Source organism: Hirundo rustica, chromosome 1, assembly GCF_015227805.2.
Source record: "Hirundo rustica isolate bHirRus1 chromosome 1, bHirRus1.pri.v3, whole genome shotgun sequence".
In the NCBI taxonomy this organism is placed as follows: domain Eukaryota; kingdom Metazoa; phylum Chordata; class Aves; order Passeriformes; family Hirundinidae; genus Hirundo; species Hirundo rustica.
In genome coordinates, this window is record NC_053450.1 from 35,467,324 (window position 1) to 35,483,327 (window position 16,004).

A 16,004-nucleotide genomic window follows, 5' to 3' on the forward strand; every position below is an offset into this window, starting at 1 on the left:
AAGGATGAACACACTGAGGGGATGACGCAGAGTTCTGCAAAAAATATCCAGGGTGCAGGGGATGTCAAAGCAAATGGGAAACAAGAATGTTGTATTGCCCAAGAATTCAAAGAAGCCCAATGCAGACCCAGGGCAAGGCAGAGGGAAGGGACACACCAAACAGGGAGAGAAGTACGTTTCAACTGAGCTGCCAGATGTCTGAAATTCCTATGGAAATATACAGTATTCACCCAAACAATATCTCTGTGTAGAAAAAACGACTACCTTATCATGTGCCAAAGAAATACCAAAAACAATGTCTAAAAATGCAGTTACTGGGGATGTAAAAACCCAAGAGACTTTTTACTTGTCAGCAGAATAACCCTGATTTTTAGACCACATAACTTCTTCAGGTAAGAAGAAAAGTTAAAGCTTCTTGTGCTTGTTTTGATCATCTACCTGTACAAATAAATATTTCCTCTGTTCTCATGACGTTTTCGAAGTACAAGCACATTATGCCTTTGAGGATCCTTATTTTCCTTTTTGTACAGAGAACATGGAAAAGCATCCTCTTCTGCTCAGACTGTTCAGTTCTGCTAGTGTTACCTGGGTGTGCCCCAGAGAGGCACTCCGTGCCATGCAGTTAACCCTTCAGAATGTCTTGCTGGAGTACCTGTGTGATTTTTATCTTCTTTTTACAGTAACCTGGAAACTAAACAAGCTCTGGTTTTGTGATCTTCCACCCCTCCAGTTTCACAAGTGCTGTTCTTTGTGACAAATCTGGCCATCAGTAATGTTTCTTCCTTGCTAGACAGCACCCTGAAAATAATGATGTGTAAAAGACATTAACTGCAAATGTGAAAAGAAACACTGAAATGTTATTAATGCTCCCTAAATTTGAATATTCTAAGTAATAGCTGTATGTGCCATGATAAAGAATTCACAAGACACAGGGCTAACATGGCTGAACTGTGGCATCTCATGATATCCTATGAAGCATTTAAGACATGCACCACCATGGTACTCAAAGAACTCCATGGCTGAAACTGAATTCAAACAAAACACTCTGAATAAACATTTTGGTGTTGTTATGCCTCTATGACAAAAATCAATAAAACTCTCTTTCCTTTTCTACAAGACTTAGCCTGTGGCAAGTGAAGACAACAGACAGAATTGGCAGGATGTAAGTCACAGAATATGCATTCTTTTTGCAACAAACATATTTAGGCTGAAAATATGTGACTTACCCCATAATTGTAAGGCTTCGTCTGTCATCCTGAGGTGACATTGGGATGGAACTAGATATTTAGGGCCCCTTCCAACCCAAAGAATTCTATGATTCTCTAAGATTGCAAATTCACTCAAGAAATCAACATTGGGCTAATATTAATAACTTCTGTATTTATTAAAAAATAGCAATTTGTGTCCCGAGAATATCACATTTATGGAAACAGTCACTGCCTGGAAAATCTATGCTTCCTAATAATGTATTTCAGCTTCCTTAAAGGTGTTTATGTAACATAAATTAGAGATCAAAGATAATCTGAGGGACAACACTGATTATGTTATTTAAGACTATACTGTCTCAGATTGAAAATTAAAGTGCCCTTAAAGAACTAATTTCAGATAATCAGATGGAAAGTATGCAGAGCTGACAGGAACAATAAAACACACTATCAAGAATCTTCACTTATAGTTTGACCACATAGAATTGAAATATACTTATATTGTGAAAGCAAGAATATACTTTTTTACACTAAAAAAAGGAAATATTTTTGATGAACTGAATTTCAGATTGACTAGAAAAAAAAATCTATCCTACCTGAGTACAGAAAACAAATTCATTATTAGTAGAAAAGAACAAAAAGTAATTTTGAAAAGCTGTTGGGAGAGGGAAATCCTGACACCAGTGAAGCTGGTGGAGTTCTATCCGCAACTCAAATGCACTGCTGATTTAATGTAAGCAGGTCAAATACGAGTAAACTGTCAAAGAACGCAGAAGAAAACATGACATGTCTTAATTACTGGGGAAAGAAAAAGCCAAGTACATTATTTTACTTTGAACTACCATGTGCTTATTGTATCTTGAATTCTTGCATGCATGCATTATAAAATCATACTGAGAATACTTGTGAGATTTTTTATCTTTTATAAAATGGGAAGAACAGCTGAAAAAACTATTAAGACGCAGCAGTTGATCCAGTGTCCTCCTCATGTGTCCGTATGTCTTTTTGGCTATCCATGAGACAAGGTGGGATCACAGTTCTGCAAAAGAACAAGGTGCACTCATTAGCTTCACAGCTCAAGGTGAAATGGCCATCAGTCCACATCTATAAAGATACTTGCTTCTAGAACTAGTTGATCCAGATGAAAATCCTCCATACAAACCACCTATTCTTTCCAAATGGGTTCCTCCAAAGCTGTGTCATTGCCTATAAATAACCACTATCATGTGAAATCTAAACCTTTCTGCCAGTAAGCAGGCACTGAGAAGAACAATGTATTATGCAAAATTAAATCATATGAATCATTTTGCAAAATCTGATTTTTAAGTGGGTACAGGCACTTCATATATTATTGAAAGAACAGAAACGTTCCCTTACCTATCATGCTATATTTAGGATTTTTTTGTTTTATGATGGAGAAATAAAAGACATGAAAGGATGGGGGGGGGGGGGGGAAAGGCAGTTGCAGAGAGACAAAGGGAGGCTTAGTTCTAAAAAAAAATAAAAGAAGAAAAAATTTAAAAAAAATAAAAATCAGAGTTTATTTCTAGTGTCCCAGCTAATGGGATGTATATAGCTATGGACTAGTAGATCAGGTCATGAATTATTTATTTTCTCCCTTAAATTGCAATTCCTGGAGTTGTGTGGTTTGTGGGAACCTATTTTTTTATGTTAAAAATTACATGGTTTTACCTCTTTGTCTTGCAAAAAATCCCACCTCCCCCACTCTAAAAATGAACCACAAGGGTTCAAATGCAAATACAAACTCCCCAGTGTATTGCATTTGATGGATGATGCATTTTGAAACAAAACTATCTTTCCATGTCTGATTTTCAAGCAGCTGCCCAAGTTGGGTGTTCAAGGCCAGGCTGTACTGACTGGCGCCCAGTCACCTCCAGGAGCGGCCAGATCTGGCCCTGGTGACACCACAGCCCCCTCAGTGCTGCTCCCTCAGCATCAGGGCACAGCCTGTGGGGATTGGGAATGGGGAACTGAGGGCTGATGGACACAGAATATCCTGAGTTGTGAGGGATCATCATAGTCCAACTCCTGTCCCTGCACAGCAGGACCATCCCGAGGGGTCACCAAGTGGCTGAGAGCGTTGTTGAAACACTTCTTGAACTGTCAGTCTGGTGCTGTAACTGCTTCCCTAGGGAGCCTGTTCTAGTGCCTGACCACCCTTTGGGTGAGGAACCTTTTCCCAGGATCAGACCTAAACCTCTCCTGACAGCCTCATGCCATTCCCTTGGGGATGACATGTTATGACACGGGGGTACTGAGTCACTCCCCACCTCCCCCCCGCCCCTTACCACCTTTCTGGCCTAGGGGTTCCAGGAGCCCTGGGGTCTCTTCCAAGCAGAGCTGCACCACAGGTACCATGTCCAGTTTTGGGCCCCTCAGTTCAGGAAGGATATTGGGGTACTGGAGCAAGTCCAGAGAGGGGCAACGGAGTGGCTGTAGACCCTGGAGCACATCTTAGGAGCAGCTGATGGAGCTGGGGGTGTTTAGCCCCCTGGGAGAGAAGGAGGCTTAGGGGTGACATTATAGCTCTCAACAGCTCCCTCAAATGAGGTTGTAGCCAGGCGGGAGGGAGTTGGTCTCTTCTCCCAGACAACCAGTGACAGGATGAAAGGACGCAGTCTTAAGCCGCATCATAGGAGGTTCAGGCTGGACTTTAGGAAGAATTTCTTCACAGAAAGGGTGACTAGATACTGGAATGGACTGACCAGGGAGGCGGTGAAGTCATCGACCTTGGAAGGGTTTAAGGAAAGACTGGACGTGGCACTTCGTGCCGTGGTCTGCTCGACATAGTGGTGCTCGGTCACAGGTCGGACCCGCTGACCCCTCAAGCCCTTCTCAGCCTAATCCGTTCCGCGATTTTGCGACTCGAAAGGAGCGGAGGGAGGGGAGGAGGGCGGTGCCGCCCCCCGCCCCTGCGAAGGCGCGAGGGGGAGGGGGCAGGGCGCATGCGCGCGGCGCGCGGGGCCCGCCGAGCCGCCCCTGCCTGGTGCGCGCGGACGGGGAGAGTGTGGGCAGCGGTGACGTTATGACGCCGCTCTGCGCGTGTCGCCAGCCGCGCGACCCACGCACGGTCCGCCGGGCTCGTGCCTGCTCCTCCAGCCGGGCCGCCGCGCGCGGGCGGGGCGGAGGCGCCATCCCTCCACCTCCTCCTCCTCCTTCTCTCCGTTCTCCTCCTCCTCCTCCCCCTCCTCCACGGGTCCCCTCTCTGACGGCCCGGCCCCTTCCCCTCGGCAGAGCGGCGCCTCCTCCTCCTCCTCCTCCTCCTCCCGCTCCCGGCTGTGCCGGACAATAGGGGCGAGCGCGGCGCGTGTCTCCCCCGGCACGGCCCCCGGCCCTCCATGCGCGGCGCCGGGCAGCGGGGCTGACAGCGGCTCCCGCCGGCAGCAGCGCGCCTGAGGGAGGGAGCGGCGGCGGCCGCGGGCTGCGGGCCGGGACTCGCCGCCCCGGGCGCTGACAGAGCCGTCCCGCTCCGCCGCCTCCCCCTCGCTCCCGCCGGCGGCTCCCGCCGGGCTTTGGCGGCGGCGAAGCACAAAGGCGCGGGGCCCGGCGCGGCCCGGCCCGGCCCCCCGGGGGGCGCGGGGGCGGCGAGGAGGCGCCGGGCCCCCGCGGGGCTTCGCTGCCGGTCCTTCCCCGCTGCGGCGAGCCCTGCGCGGGCAGGTGCGGCGGGCGAGGCCGCTGCCCCGAGGCGGGCCGGCGCACGGAGGCTTCGTCAATGGAAGTATGTTACCAGCTGCCCGTGCTGCCGCTGGACAGGCCGGTGCCGCAGCACGTCCTCAGCCGCAGAGGGGCCATCAGCTTCAGCTCCAGCTCCGCGCTCTTCGGCTGCCCCAACCCCCGGCAGCTCTCGCAGGTAGGCACTGACGCTGGGCCCGCCGCCCTTGTCCGCCTGCCCCCGAATACCGGCGGCGGTGGCGAGAAAATGCGACATTTAATATTTTTATGACCACTTACTGCCGAGGTTATCTATTTAGCATCGCTTGCTATGCGAGCGGTGAACTACGTGGGGTTGATTTCCACAGCCGGTGGGCTATTTGTTTCTTCTGTAATTTTTAAGCTGGGGCTGTTTTTTAGTTCTTTTATTAGCTTCGGCTTTCTTTGAAGGGTTCAAATTTCCTATGAGGTTGCCAAAAGCTGCAGCGACTTTAGTGAAATGGTGAACATGCACTGCAGTGTTTTATTTGGGATGCTCTGCTTTTTCTCCCTCCAACTGTTGAGGCTTGGCAATTTGTCTAGAAGGAGACAAAGATCCTTGGCTTTTTCGTTTCCACGGTATTGTTCCCAGCCCATATTACATCAGTCACAATGTGAATTGTACTGTGTTTTGTTTCATCTGATCGTGTTGTAAATACTGTGAAAAAGGTCATTATAACTATCAGGACAAAAAGCAGGTTTTTCTTGTGAACACTGCCCTAAATTTCTGGTTGTGTGTTAGTATGGTTTCCCAGCACCCAGTGATAAAATTATATTCTGGCGGAAGTCTCTGGAGAAAATCTGGAATTATGGTGGAAAGCGTACGTTTTGGTGGGGAGTCAGCATTTTGCTTCGAGGGATTTCCTATGTTGGGGTTGAAAGATCGGTTTAAGTGCTGTGAAGTATGTTGTCCTTAGAGAAGATGTTGTCTTTGCATGTGTAATGGTATTTTTTTTTTGCCTGTACATTTTGTTCTGTACATTTTTCTTATTAAGTTATTCTACCTTTTTTTTTTTCTTTTTTTTTTTTTTTTTTTTTCCTCCCCCGTGACTTGCTGTGCTACACATACACCTTTGTGGAAAGTACAGAGCTGCCAGTCGCTTTTGGCTTTGTCCCCTGTTTGGTGGCAGCGGAGCTCTGTGTGTGTGTGTGTGAGCATTAGGTACATATATGTTGGGACAGGAAAAATCGACAAAATACTGTGTTAATGACCAGGAACTTGAATACATGTGGAAATAGTTAATAGCAAGCAAATGAAGATGAACATATGTCGATAATGCTTCCTTTTCTGAGTATTAGTGTAATAATTGACAAAAACTTAGGTTTTATGGCAGATTAATTTTCCATGTAGCAACCGGGTTAGGATCTTTTCTATTTGTACTGCTTGTTCTGAGCTGTACTCGGTGATGGTGACTTTTCCATCTGTATAAGTCGTCTTGAAAGTCTAACCTAATACAGCACGCCTTCATCTGTGCAGATAAGAGGCTTCCTTGTTTGAAGCATTCGTGGTTTTCTGAAAAGGAATAGGCAAAATGGTCAAGGTGATACATTGTATCCCTTTTGTATGGTCTCTGGAACAGGTGGTGCATGAAGTGTATACAAGTTTACCAAATTAGATCTGGTGCTGACTTTTAAAGTGTATTTTTCTCTAACTTTTAAGCTTCACAATGGATTCCTTATTTTTTGACCAATATGCTGCAGGTATATTATTGAGTTCCAAGAAGAGGTGCTTGAATAACTTGTAAAAAAGGAAAGTATGTGTGCTTGACCAAGTAATATTTTGTCTGCATAAACCAGCAAGTAACTAAGTTTATGCATTAATAAAAAGGAATTAGGATATTTAAGTGAGGAAGCTGTTACTAGACATCTGATTAGAGTACAGCTTTACCTTTTTTTCCCCTTTCCCTGAAGTCTTCTGCAAACAATAGGATGTGTATAGGTCTACCAGACCGGCAATCACAGGTTGGTGTAAATGATGGACTGTGAAGCACTACCAGTGAGATTAGTGATTCTGTGTAACTCCTGAACTTAATTTCACTTTACAAGTCCCTTGTAAGACATTCCAGTTTCATTCCTGGAGAATGAAAGAGAGCTGAACCCTTAGCAGTTTGTCATTTTCAGTCTTGTGCTCCAGCTAGCTTTGAGCAAGAGGAGTAACACTGGAGATGTGTACCCAAGGACCTGGTATGTACAGCCGGCATTTCACAACTAATATACATTTAGCAGATTTTCTTGGAAAATGAAAGGTCTTGGAAATTACATTCCCACTTTGAAATTGAAGGTGACATCATTGAGTCGTAAGATTTTGGGGCTTATCCTTCCAGTAAGAAGGTATTTTACATAGAAAACATACATGAGATAAATGCACGCTACATTAGACATGCCATTTAATTGGACACTCCTAAGCAGGCAAATATTTATCTCTGTATTTATTAAGTAGAATTTCAGTTTTGTTGACGTTTCTCTACATGGGTTCAAAATGGGCCATATATTGCTTTTTTAAAGCTTAAATAAATTGGTGCTGGAAATGACCTCAAGAATTCTCGTCTACTCCTCTCAGTCCCAGGAAGGATAAAGTGTGCTTACAGCATTATTAGCAGATGCTTGTCTAATCTTTGCTTAATCTATTTTTTAAGATATAGTCTTATGAGATGAAGTGAGTTGCCATAACTCATTATTGCTGAAGGTTAAAAGCCCTAACATTGAGCACGTGTTATTACTGCTTCCTCTTTGTCATCTCAGATGCTTGTCAGGTGTTTGCTCATTCAGTTCACTAAAACAGCAGAAAACTAACAGAAGCAGGAAACTTGGTAGCTTCCTGTCATCACTTTGAATAAAACAGGCTCATTGAAGTTTGTCAGAACTGATTTAAAGGAAAAGATGGTACCACTAGGCTTTTGAAAGTCATAAAAGCTTTAAATAATAGAAATTATGCAATCTCACTAGTCAAGTATTTTTAATAGTGCTTAACTGTTCTTGTATTAAAGCAATTCTTTAATACTGAAATTAAATCTTCCTTGTGGGGGTTTGCACCTTTTACTATACTCAGTAAATGCAGAGAAAGGTTTATTCCTTTTTCCTTATAGTTTTTTTATGTATGAATTATTTCCTTATAGTCTTAATTTCCATTAACTTCAAAGTTTTTACAATAAAACTAATAAAGGTAACATCTAGAGGTTATTTGTGATAATTATTGTTCAAGTCCAGTCAGGTGAAAAGCTGTTGTATGGATAGATACAAACATTTCAGTTAATAATCATCTTTAAATATGAAATAATTTTAAGCACTAGTGTTAAAAGCTGTTTTTAAGGGTATTTGAATGTGTAAGTGTTAAAATTAACAGGACATTTCACATTGATGAGATTTGAATTGAGGTTCACTGTGAGATCAGGTGGATGTTAACTTGTGTCTTGGGTCATACATTCAGGGTGTTCATTCCATATAATACAAAATTATGTTTTTCAAATAAAAGCTGAGCTTCCAGAGAACAATTTTTGATTTATTGCCTCATCTAGTTTTTAACTTGGGTTGTTAATAGCAGTAAAAAAGTTTCTAGAACTGTACTTAATGTGAAAATTCTTAGTCTGTGTTTTTATGAATAAGGGTTTATAATGCAAAGCACTTCACAAACGTAGCTGCGAGCTGCTTTTAGATTGTCCTGCGTTGCACTCCCCCTCACCCTGTGTTGAATTGACATAAACATATCACAAATGAGTGAGAAAACTTTGGCCTAGCCTGCTATTTTCGACTATTTCCATCTCTCTACTTTGTAACCGGTTCTGCAGTCTCTTCTGTTCCGCCAAAAATTGCATCAGTGGCATCTAGTAGCAGTGTCTGAATAGAAGTAAAGCTCAAGCTTTAGCTTTTCTGTCTTTAAATGATTGAAATTGATGATGATAAAGAAAGACACCTCCTAATGATGAAATCGCATGAAGTGGGACTGGAGCAAATAATAGAAGACTCCATTTGAATCTCAGAAATGTAGGCACAGTCTCCACCTGAAGTACTACTGTGTGCCAGGCGTACCATGTCCTGGTATTTGATAGCCTGGTTCATGATCCTTCTTCATTGAATCTCCATTTCATGCATTTAAGCAATGTAGTGTCAGACGTGGTGACTCTCAAACCTGAACAATAGATTGTAGATCGCGTATAGGGAATCTCAGATTTGACTTGGGGGATGAAGTTGGGGGGAAAAGACACTAAGAGCAACTGGAATTATACTGCACTGGTTGATTCTTTGGTGGAAAGTGTTCTCTTTCCCAACATTAGCAAGGTGCTTTTGCTTTGTATTTCTTCTTGTCACTGTCACCTGATGTGATCCAAACATGTTTTGCTCTTCACATAGCATGGTAAGTTAAAAGATCCAATTAAGAGGTGTGTTTATATGGTCTGGGCATAGACATTGGTCTTTAATCCCATGGTTGCACCTTTTTGCTAAGAAAAGTGTTGGCATGACCTACTTTTCCCTTGCAGTTGCTCGTTTCTGCTCCTGCATCTTCCTCTTAGTTGTGTCAACTTCTTTTTTCCTTTTTTTTTTTTTTTTTTTTTTTTTAATCAGGTTATTTTTTTCAGCCTGAGCTGACTCATAGTACAGTTTCATAAATGGCTGTGACTGTTAGTAAGGAGGAAACAGCCCACCACAATGCTAGACCAGGAGTAACGAGCAGTGGCGAAGCAGAAGGAATACTCTTTCTTTTCTCATCCACTGTTTTTCATAACTTTTCTTCTATACCTTTCTAATCCTCTTCATCAGTGCTTCTCGGTTGTTGGCTCTTTCATTAGATTTCTCCTGCCATTTCCCATATCTCTCCTGCATGAATAATTAACGAGTTAAAATAATGAAATAATTTTCATGTTGTGATTCCTAGCCTCTGGAATTAATTCTGTGTTGCTGCTATGCTTGCCATTCCCTTCATCTTGTATTTATTGTGTCTGGTTGCTGAGATTGCATCTATTCATATGAGAGGGAGAGACTGACGCTGACTCTACGCACAGCACAGACAAGTTCTGATTGAGGCTTTCAGACACTACAGCAATTTTATATGGCAGTTCATTTTTAAAATGCCCTGAGTTTTATGACCAATTAACTTTTTCATATGTTCTAGTGTAAAGCAGCATTGGTACTTCGTTCAGCAAAAAGGTCATAGCAGCTTATTTCATGGCCTATAATTGTCTGTGTAAGATCTAAACAGAATAATAGTTTGAAGTCCCCATTAATTAGATTGTTTTAAATCAACAAAAGTCAATTCTTCTTTGTCCAGATTGTGTAATAGTATATTTTGTGCTTATTATGAACCTCAAGTTTTAGATGCTATCTTTAAAGAGAAATTGATTTGAAAAGAGAGATTATAGCTATGTGCCCAAGTTGGGAAATACTGAATTTTAACCATAAAACAATTTTACAAGAAGTCAGCATTAGTATATGAATATTCAATATTCTATATGAACTAATTATATAGTAGTAGCATGCAAATACATGTTGTTGGAATTTGGAGTGTTTTCTATGGGATGTCTGTTTCAGCAGCTTTTCTGAAACCCACCCACCCCCCTCCCCGTATTTCCTACGTAAGTCTGTTTTACCAGGTTGCTTGAGGAAAGCAACAGTATTCAAACTCAGTTCATTCCAAGTCAATAAGCTCAGTTTCGAGTTAATAACATATCACAAAAATAATGTAATTTTTTCTGACACGTCTGTTCTACAGTTTTGGTGTGTGGAAAACAGTGCTGGGAACATCTGCATTGTGAATCTTATTTCTTCAGTTCTTCTATTTTCTGAAAAGCCTACAGTGGAAAAAATTGCTGGTAGTAGAATAGTGATTTGTTAGAGCAGTTCTCTATCATGTCAATGACCATTGGCTTCTTGTTTTTTTGTTTCCCTCATCACTCGGTATCTGCAGCTTTTCACTGGTTTTCTCTTAAAATTGTAGATTTCTACATCTGCTTAATTTTCTTGCATCGAAGATCTCAAATTCATGACTGCATTTCCAAGTCATGCCAGGTTGTGGCTCACATATATGAAACATCTTTTGGATTGGGCTAAACCTGCTGTATTTGCTTTCGTTCACTGCACCTGCATGGGAATAATGAGTAATTTGACAGCTCAAATTAGTTTGGTGGTTTGCCTTTTTTTTTTTTTTTTTTGTTTTGTTTTGTTTCTCCTAGAAATGTGAAACCAGAGTAGCTTGGTTGTCCTTTACTGTGTAAATTTTTGTTAACATGTGTCAGTATTTTCCACGTGTGAATTTATACAGTTGTGTATCTAAGATACAAGTTTGTGTATCATATGATTGAAGGAACGTAGTGTCTTCTATTAGAATGTTTTTTCTTTGTAAATGAATATGGACAAGCTAAAATTTTCTATTTTCATCTCTGTAATCATACTACATAAAGCATTTAGTGCAGATAATCTTTTGTGTGCATTCACAGCTGAATGAAATGTTCAGTTCTGCTTGCAAAAAGTCTTTTGTATAAGCAAACACAAATACATGGTGTGAGCATGCTCATGTATGTAGGGTCTCACGAGAAGCTTGTGTCTGGGACCAGGAATTGAACGTAGACCTCTCAATTTCTAGTTCAGAGTTATGCACAGAATCCTCACAGGAAACATTCAAAGAGTTTGGGTTTCATTAGATTTGAAGTTTTCTCCAGTTTGTTCTGATTATGTCATTAACAAGTAACTGCAGTGTAAATAAGCACCCTGTGTAATCCAACAAGGCAGCCTGCCAAAGGCAAAATATCTTATTATAAAAATGCATTTCTGGGAAACTAGATTTAGGGGTTAGTTGGATAGTTGTTTATTTGTATCTTTGCATCCTGGCTGTATTGTATGGAATTTGTAGCCAAACATTTTGTTTTCTTTCTGGTTGAAAATAAATTTGTGGCTGTTATCTTGCCTTCCCTGCCCTCCTCCCTTCCATTCCCTGAGAATTTTTTACTTCTGTTACAGCAGCATGACTCCTGTTTTCTTCCCACTTCACCCCTCTTTGTACACCTTTGATATGGCAATCTGATTTATTATCTTCCTGACCACACTCCCACAATAATTATAATTAGAGATTCCTGGAGTCTGTTTTTTATCGCAAGGTAAAGGGTGAATTCTTTTCTCAGCTCATAGTTGAAGTTGTGAAGGAGCCAAGATTTGCAGCAGGCCTTCCTCCTCTGCCTGTGTGAACATCAGAAAGAGTATGCAGCAGTGAGAATAAAGAAAGAAAGGTCTATATTAGTAGACTATTTCACTATTTCTTCCTCTCCTTTCTGCCAGATGAGATACACGGGAAGAAAGACACTGTTTCCTTTACCAGTCATAGGGATTTTTTTCCTGTTTCTCCTTCCATGACACGTAGCTGGAGGCTACTCTGACTAATAAAACTGGATATTTAATGCATGTGAAATACAGCCTGTTGTTCCCTTTAGGGCAGGGGGTCAATTCTGTCCCACGGGGTAAAGAAAACCAGAGGAAAATACACAGAAACCTATTCCAAGGCTGTGAGGGAAAAAGTTACAATGGGAACTCTGAGACTTCAGTAGGTGGATGAGCCTTGGAGCAGAAAGGATTTAGAAATTTTGTGTGAAGTTTCTGTCTGATGCAATGGTTCTTAGTTGTCTTGAGAATCGAGGTACATATGGTGTTGGGATGATGGCAAGTCATTTCCTGATGGACTCAGTTATATCTAGATCAGAAAAAGTTAACACTCTCACAAAAAATACTTTGGATAGCATAGTCTGGTGGTGGAGGAGCCATAGCTGTCATGGCAGGAGTGGCACTGGCCTGTGTTATCTCTTGCTTTGTCTTTGTAGCTAATACACTCCATATATTGATGCTGCCGTTGATGGCATGCTGAAGAGGAGATTTCATGTTTATTCAGGCATCAACTTGCACTTCCATTTTCTTAAACTTTCCAGTAAAGTTCAGGTGCCACAGTAATCTCCTGAAATGTGTATGTGTGGCAGGGGTATGTGTCTTCTCTTTTGCAATGGTAAATTCCTGTAACTCTTAAATTTCCTTGATTGTTACTTGTGGAATTTTAGGCTTGAGCTGCAATAATCGAACCTCTTCTGGTATTGGGCAAAGAAAAATATGTAGTTTTTTTATAGCTGCAGACATAGTGTGAAACTGCTAAACAATAAATGTCTATATATGGATAGTAAAGGTCAGGTTTTTTTGATGCTCTTGTTTATGATGAGATCTAGACTGTACATTTGTTATGGAGTTCTGCTTCTTCTGTTACTTATTCACTTAGACTTCTGTGAAGTCTGAGGTACATTTCTTTTAGCATGGTGATAATAGGAATTTCTACACTTCCCACTGAATTTATCTTTAATAAGCTTTTCCTAACTTGTTTTCATTTCAACAAAATAAACTGATTACATTTTTGTTCCAATAAAACACTTAGTATTTAGCTCACAAATTGACCGACAAAATGGTAAAGCTTTATTGCCTGAATTAAAAGCAAAAAACCTTGAGTTTTTAACCTTGAAAAGCTCATAAAGTCCCAAATATTAAAAAAAATATTGTTGTCCCCTCAATGTTTTTTCCTTCTCCTTTCAAAAAGGATAATGGTTGTCCTCTGCATCTAGTCTTTCTGCTTATGTCTTTGTCACTTCGGATTATTGCAGGAGTTTTGCAATGTACCATAAATGAAGACTAGAAGTCAAACCTAGCAAATTGCAGGTACTAAATTCCTGAAGTTTTGTGTTGGGCTTGTACTTTATGGTCTGAAAGGCTTCATCTCCATAAGGGTGTTGAATGGTTGAAGCTGTGGTTACTTTGTGTTTTTTTCTTTTCTTGTAATATTGTGATGTTATTTTTGCTGTGCCCTTCCATCTTAATTTGGGGCCTGAAGGGATTTTTTTTGTTTAATAAAAGGCCTTTGGTTAAAATTCTCACCTATCGCCTTTTGGTATAATAGTGTAAGTTCAATAATCAGCTGTGCACTACAAGGCTAATCCATTTTCATGAGCTTTTTAGGAAAGGTGATTTGAGAGGATTAGACAAGGAGCTATTATTCATATATTGACTGAATAAATAGGGAAAACAATTAAGACTAATTAAGTTTAAGACATTTTTCTTCATTCTTAATATTGTGTTTATATGAGAACATGGGAAAGAAGCTACATTCTGAAAAATAATGATTGTGTTGGAAGCAATTTGCGAGTCAGGAGATCAGATTTTTCTCCTATGCTGAGCTTGGGTGACAAAGGGTCTGGTTAAGGTGGGAGAAAAGTCGATAAGGCTAAAAAATACATCTTAAGCTTGTTTCTTCATGTAATAATACAGGTTACAGGAGTTTTTTGTTTCTGACACTCCTGAAATTAAGATTGTTAAAGGTAAGTGCAATGATTTTTGTGTTTAATGTGTCATGAAAAACAGGAGGGCAGTTTTTTTAATTCTGCCTTGACACGTGATGCTGTGCTTGGTGCTTGGAGAGGCTTTGTGGTTGACGATTATTGTTGACAGGAGCCATAGTTTTTATTGCTAATATTATTTTAAATGGAAATTCCTTTTCAGTCAGGAGTTTTATTTAATGGCCGCAGTCATAGTTCCAAGATGCTTTTGGTGTTAATGTAAGCAATATTGCTTGCACAGTAATTGCTTTTAGCTGCCTGTCTTTACTCCTGCCCTAGTGCTGACAGTTGCACTCCTCTGACCTTGTGGAAAGGTGGTTTGCTGAGCTGCAGCAGCAGAAAGCCCTGTTATTTTTGTAACAGTAATTTTCTGCTCATTTGTCTGAGGAGTGTTGGTGCAAGGAAAGGAGCAGGGATATGCGGGCAGAGGCCACTTCAGTGTGTGGCAACACTGACTCAAGTTGTTTCGATAGCAGTTGGAAGAATGTCCAGAACAGCTGAACTGTGTGGAATTGTTTCGCTTTCTGGGCAAACAAGAGTGGGATGATTAATTCCGTGGTGTTATTCAAATTAAGTAATGTACTGTATTCAGGTATTTAGTATTTCTGAAGAAGCATTGTGTCTTTTATATATTATTATTCACACAGCTTCAAAATCTGTAATTTCATCTTTATTAGGTGAGTCCATGGTTCTGTGTGTTTCAGATATTAGATAGACTTGATAGAAAGAACATTTTAAAAAGACTATAGATAACCTTTGAACAAATGATTAAGTACATTAAGTCAGAAGAATCTATATTCTTTTTTAACCTATAAAACATCCAATTTCATAATTTTGATTATTGGACTTCAGAATACGAACATTTTTGCTTTTCTTGTCTGTAAGAGTAGTGATTTAGAAATAATGTAAAAATGAAAGGTTATTTTCATGTGAAACTGAAAGCGTCTTTCCTCTGCATATTTTTAATGAAAAGTAGCTATGATTGCTATGGGTTATAAGTGAAGTGTGTGAGAACATGAGGCTCAATCCTGTCATTTGTTGTTAGACAATTGTTTAGCATACTTAAAAGGCTTGCTAGTGTGTGTTTGTATGTGGGAGTGAGTGTGTGTATATAAACATATACATATGAAAATAAGTATATAGATATATATGAAGATGTAGTAACTAAATAAGGCTATGGTAGGTGCTGCATAGATTCAGAAATGTGGAAAAAACCAGTATTCACTGTACCATTTGCTACCATTGTTGTCCTGTGTCCATCAAGTCACAAGCCAAAATTAAATGCTAAAAGTAACCATTTTGGGAATATTTGTTGTTTTCACTTGCTCTTTCTAAGGAAAAAAAAAAAACCCAAAACTTTTTAGTTTGCTAGCCTTTATCATTTATAGTGAGGTTTTAGAAACTTTTGGTCAGAATGACACATCAGTTTTACAGTTGGGAGTGCTTTAGGTAACTGTCAGGGGAGTCTTTGTAGTCTTTTTGGTTTTCCTGTTTCCAGGTTACATGTTGATAGATATCTCCTTCAAACTGTATAGAGCTTGCCCTGAAGCATGTCTTAGACCAAGAACAGTCATACCGTAATAGCTGTTCTTTATATTACTGAGTTGCCAAGTAAAACAAATCTGAATTGACCGTGTACGTGTGTGCACAGTTGTTCAGCCATCCATTTCTGCTGAATTTAGTAGAGCACACAGTATGCTGATGATGTTGATTGGCAGAATTATTTCGAATAGTGTCCTGG

The 16,004-nt window shown here is 40.6% G+C and overlaps 1 protein-coding gene across 2 annotated transcripts in view; it reads left to right on the forward strand.

Annotated features, from left to right (window-relative positions):
• Positions 1–4,938: 4,938 nt before the first annotated feature.
• PDE7A (phosphodiesterase 7A) overlaps positions 4,939–16,004 on the forward strand; it is a 72,469-nt gene continuing 61,403 nt past the window's right edge. For both annotated transcript variants that reach the window (XM_040058543.2, XM_040066866.2), the window contains exon 1: positions 4,939–5,076. In XM_040058543.2, the coding sequence (XP_039914477.1) occupies positions 4,939–5,076 (138 nt within the window). The remainder of the gene's footprint in view (positions 5,077–16,004) is intronic.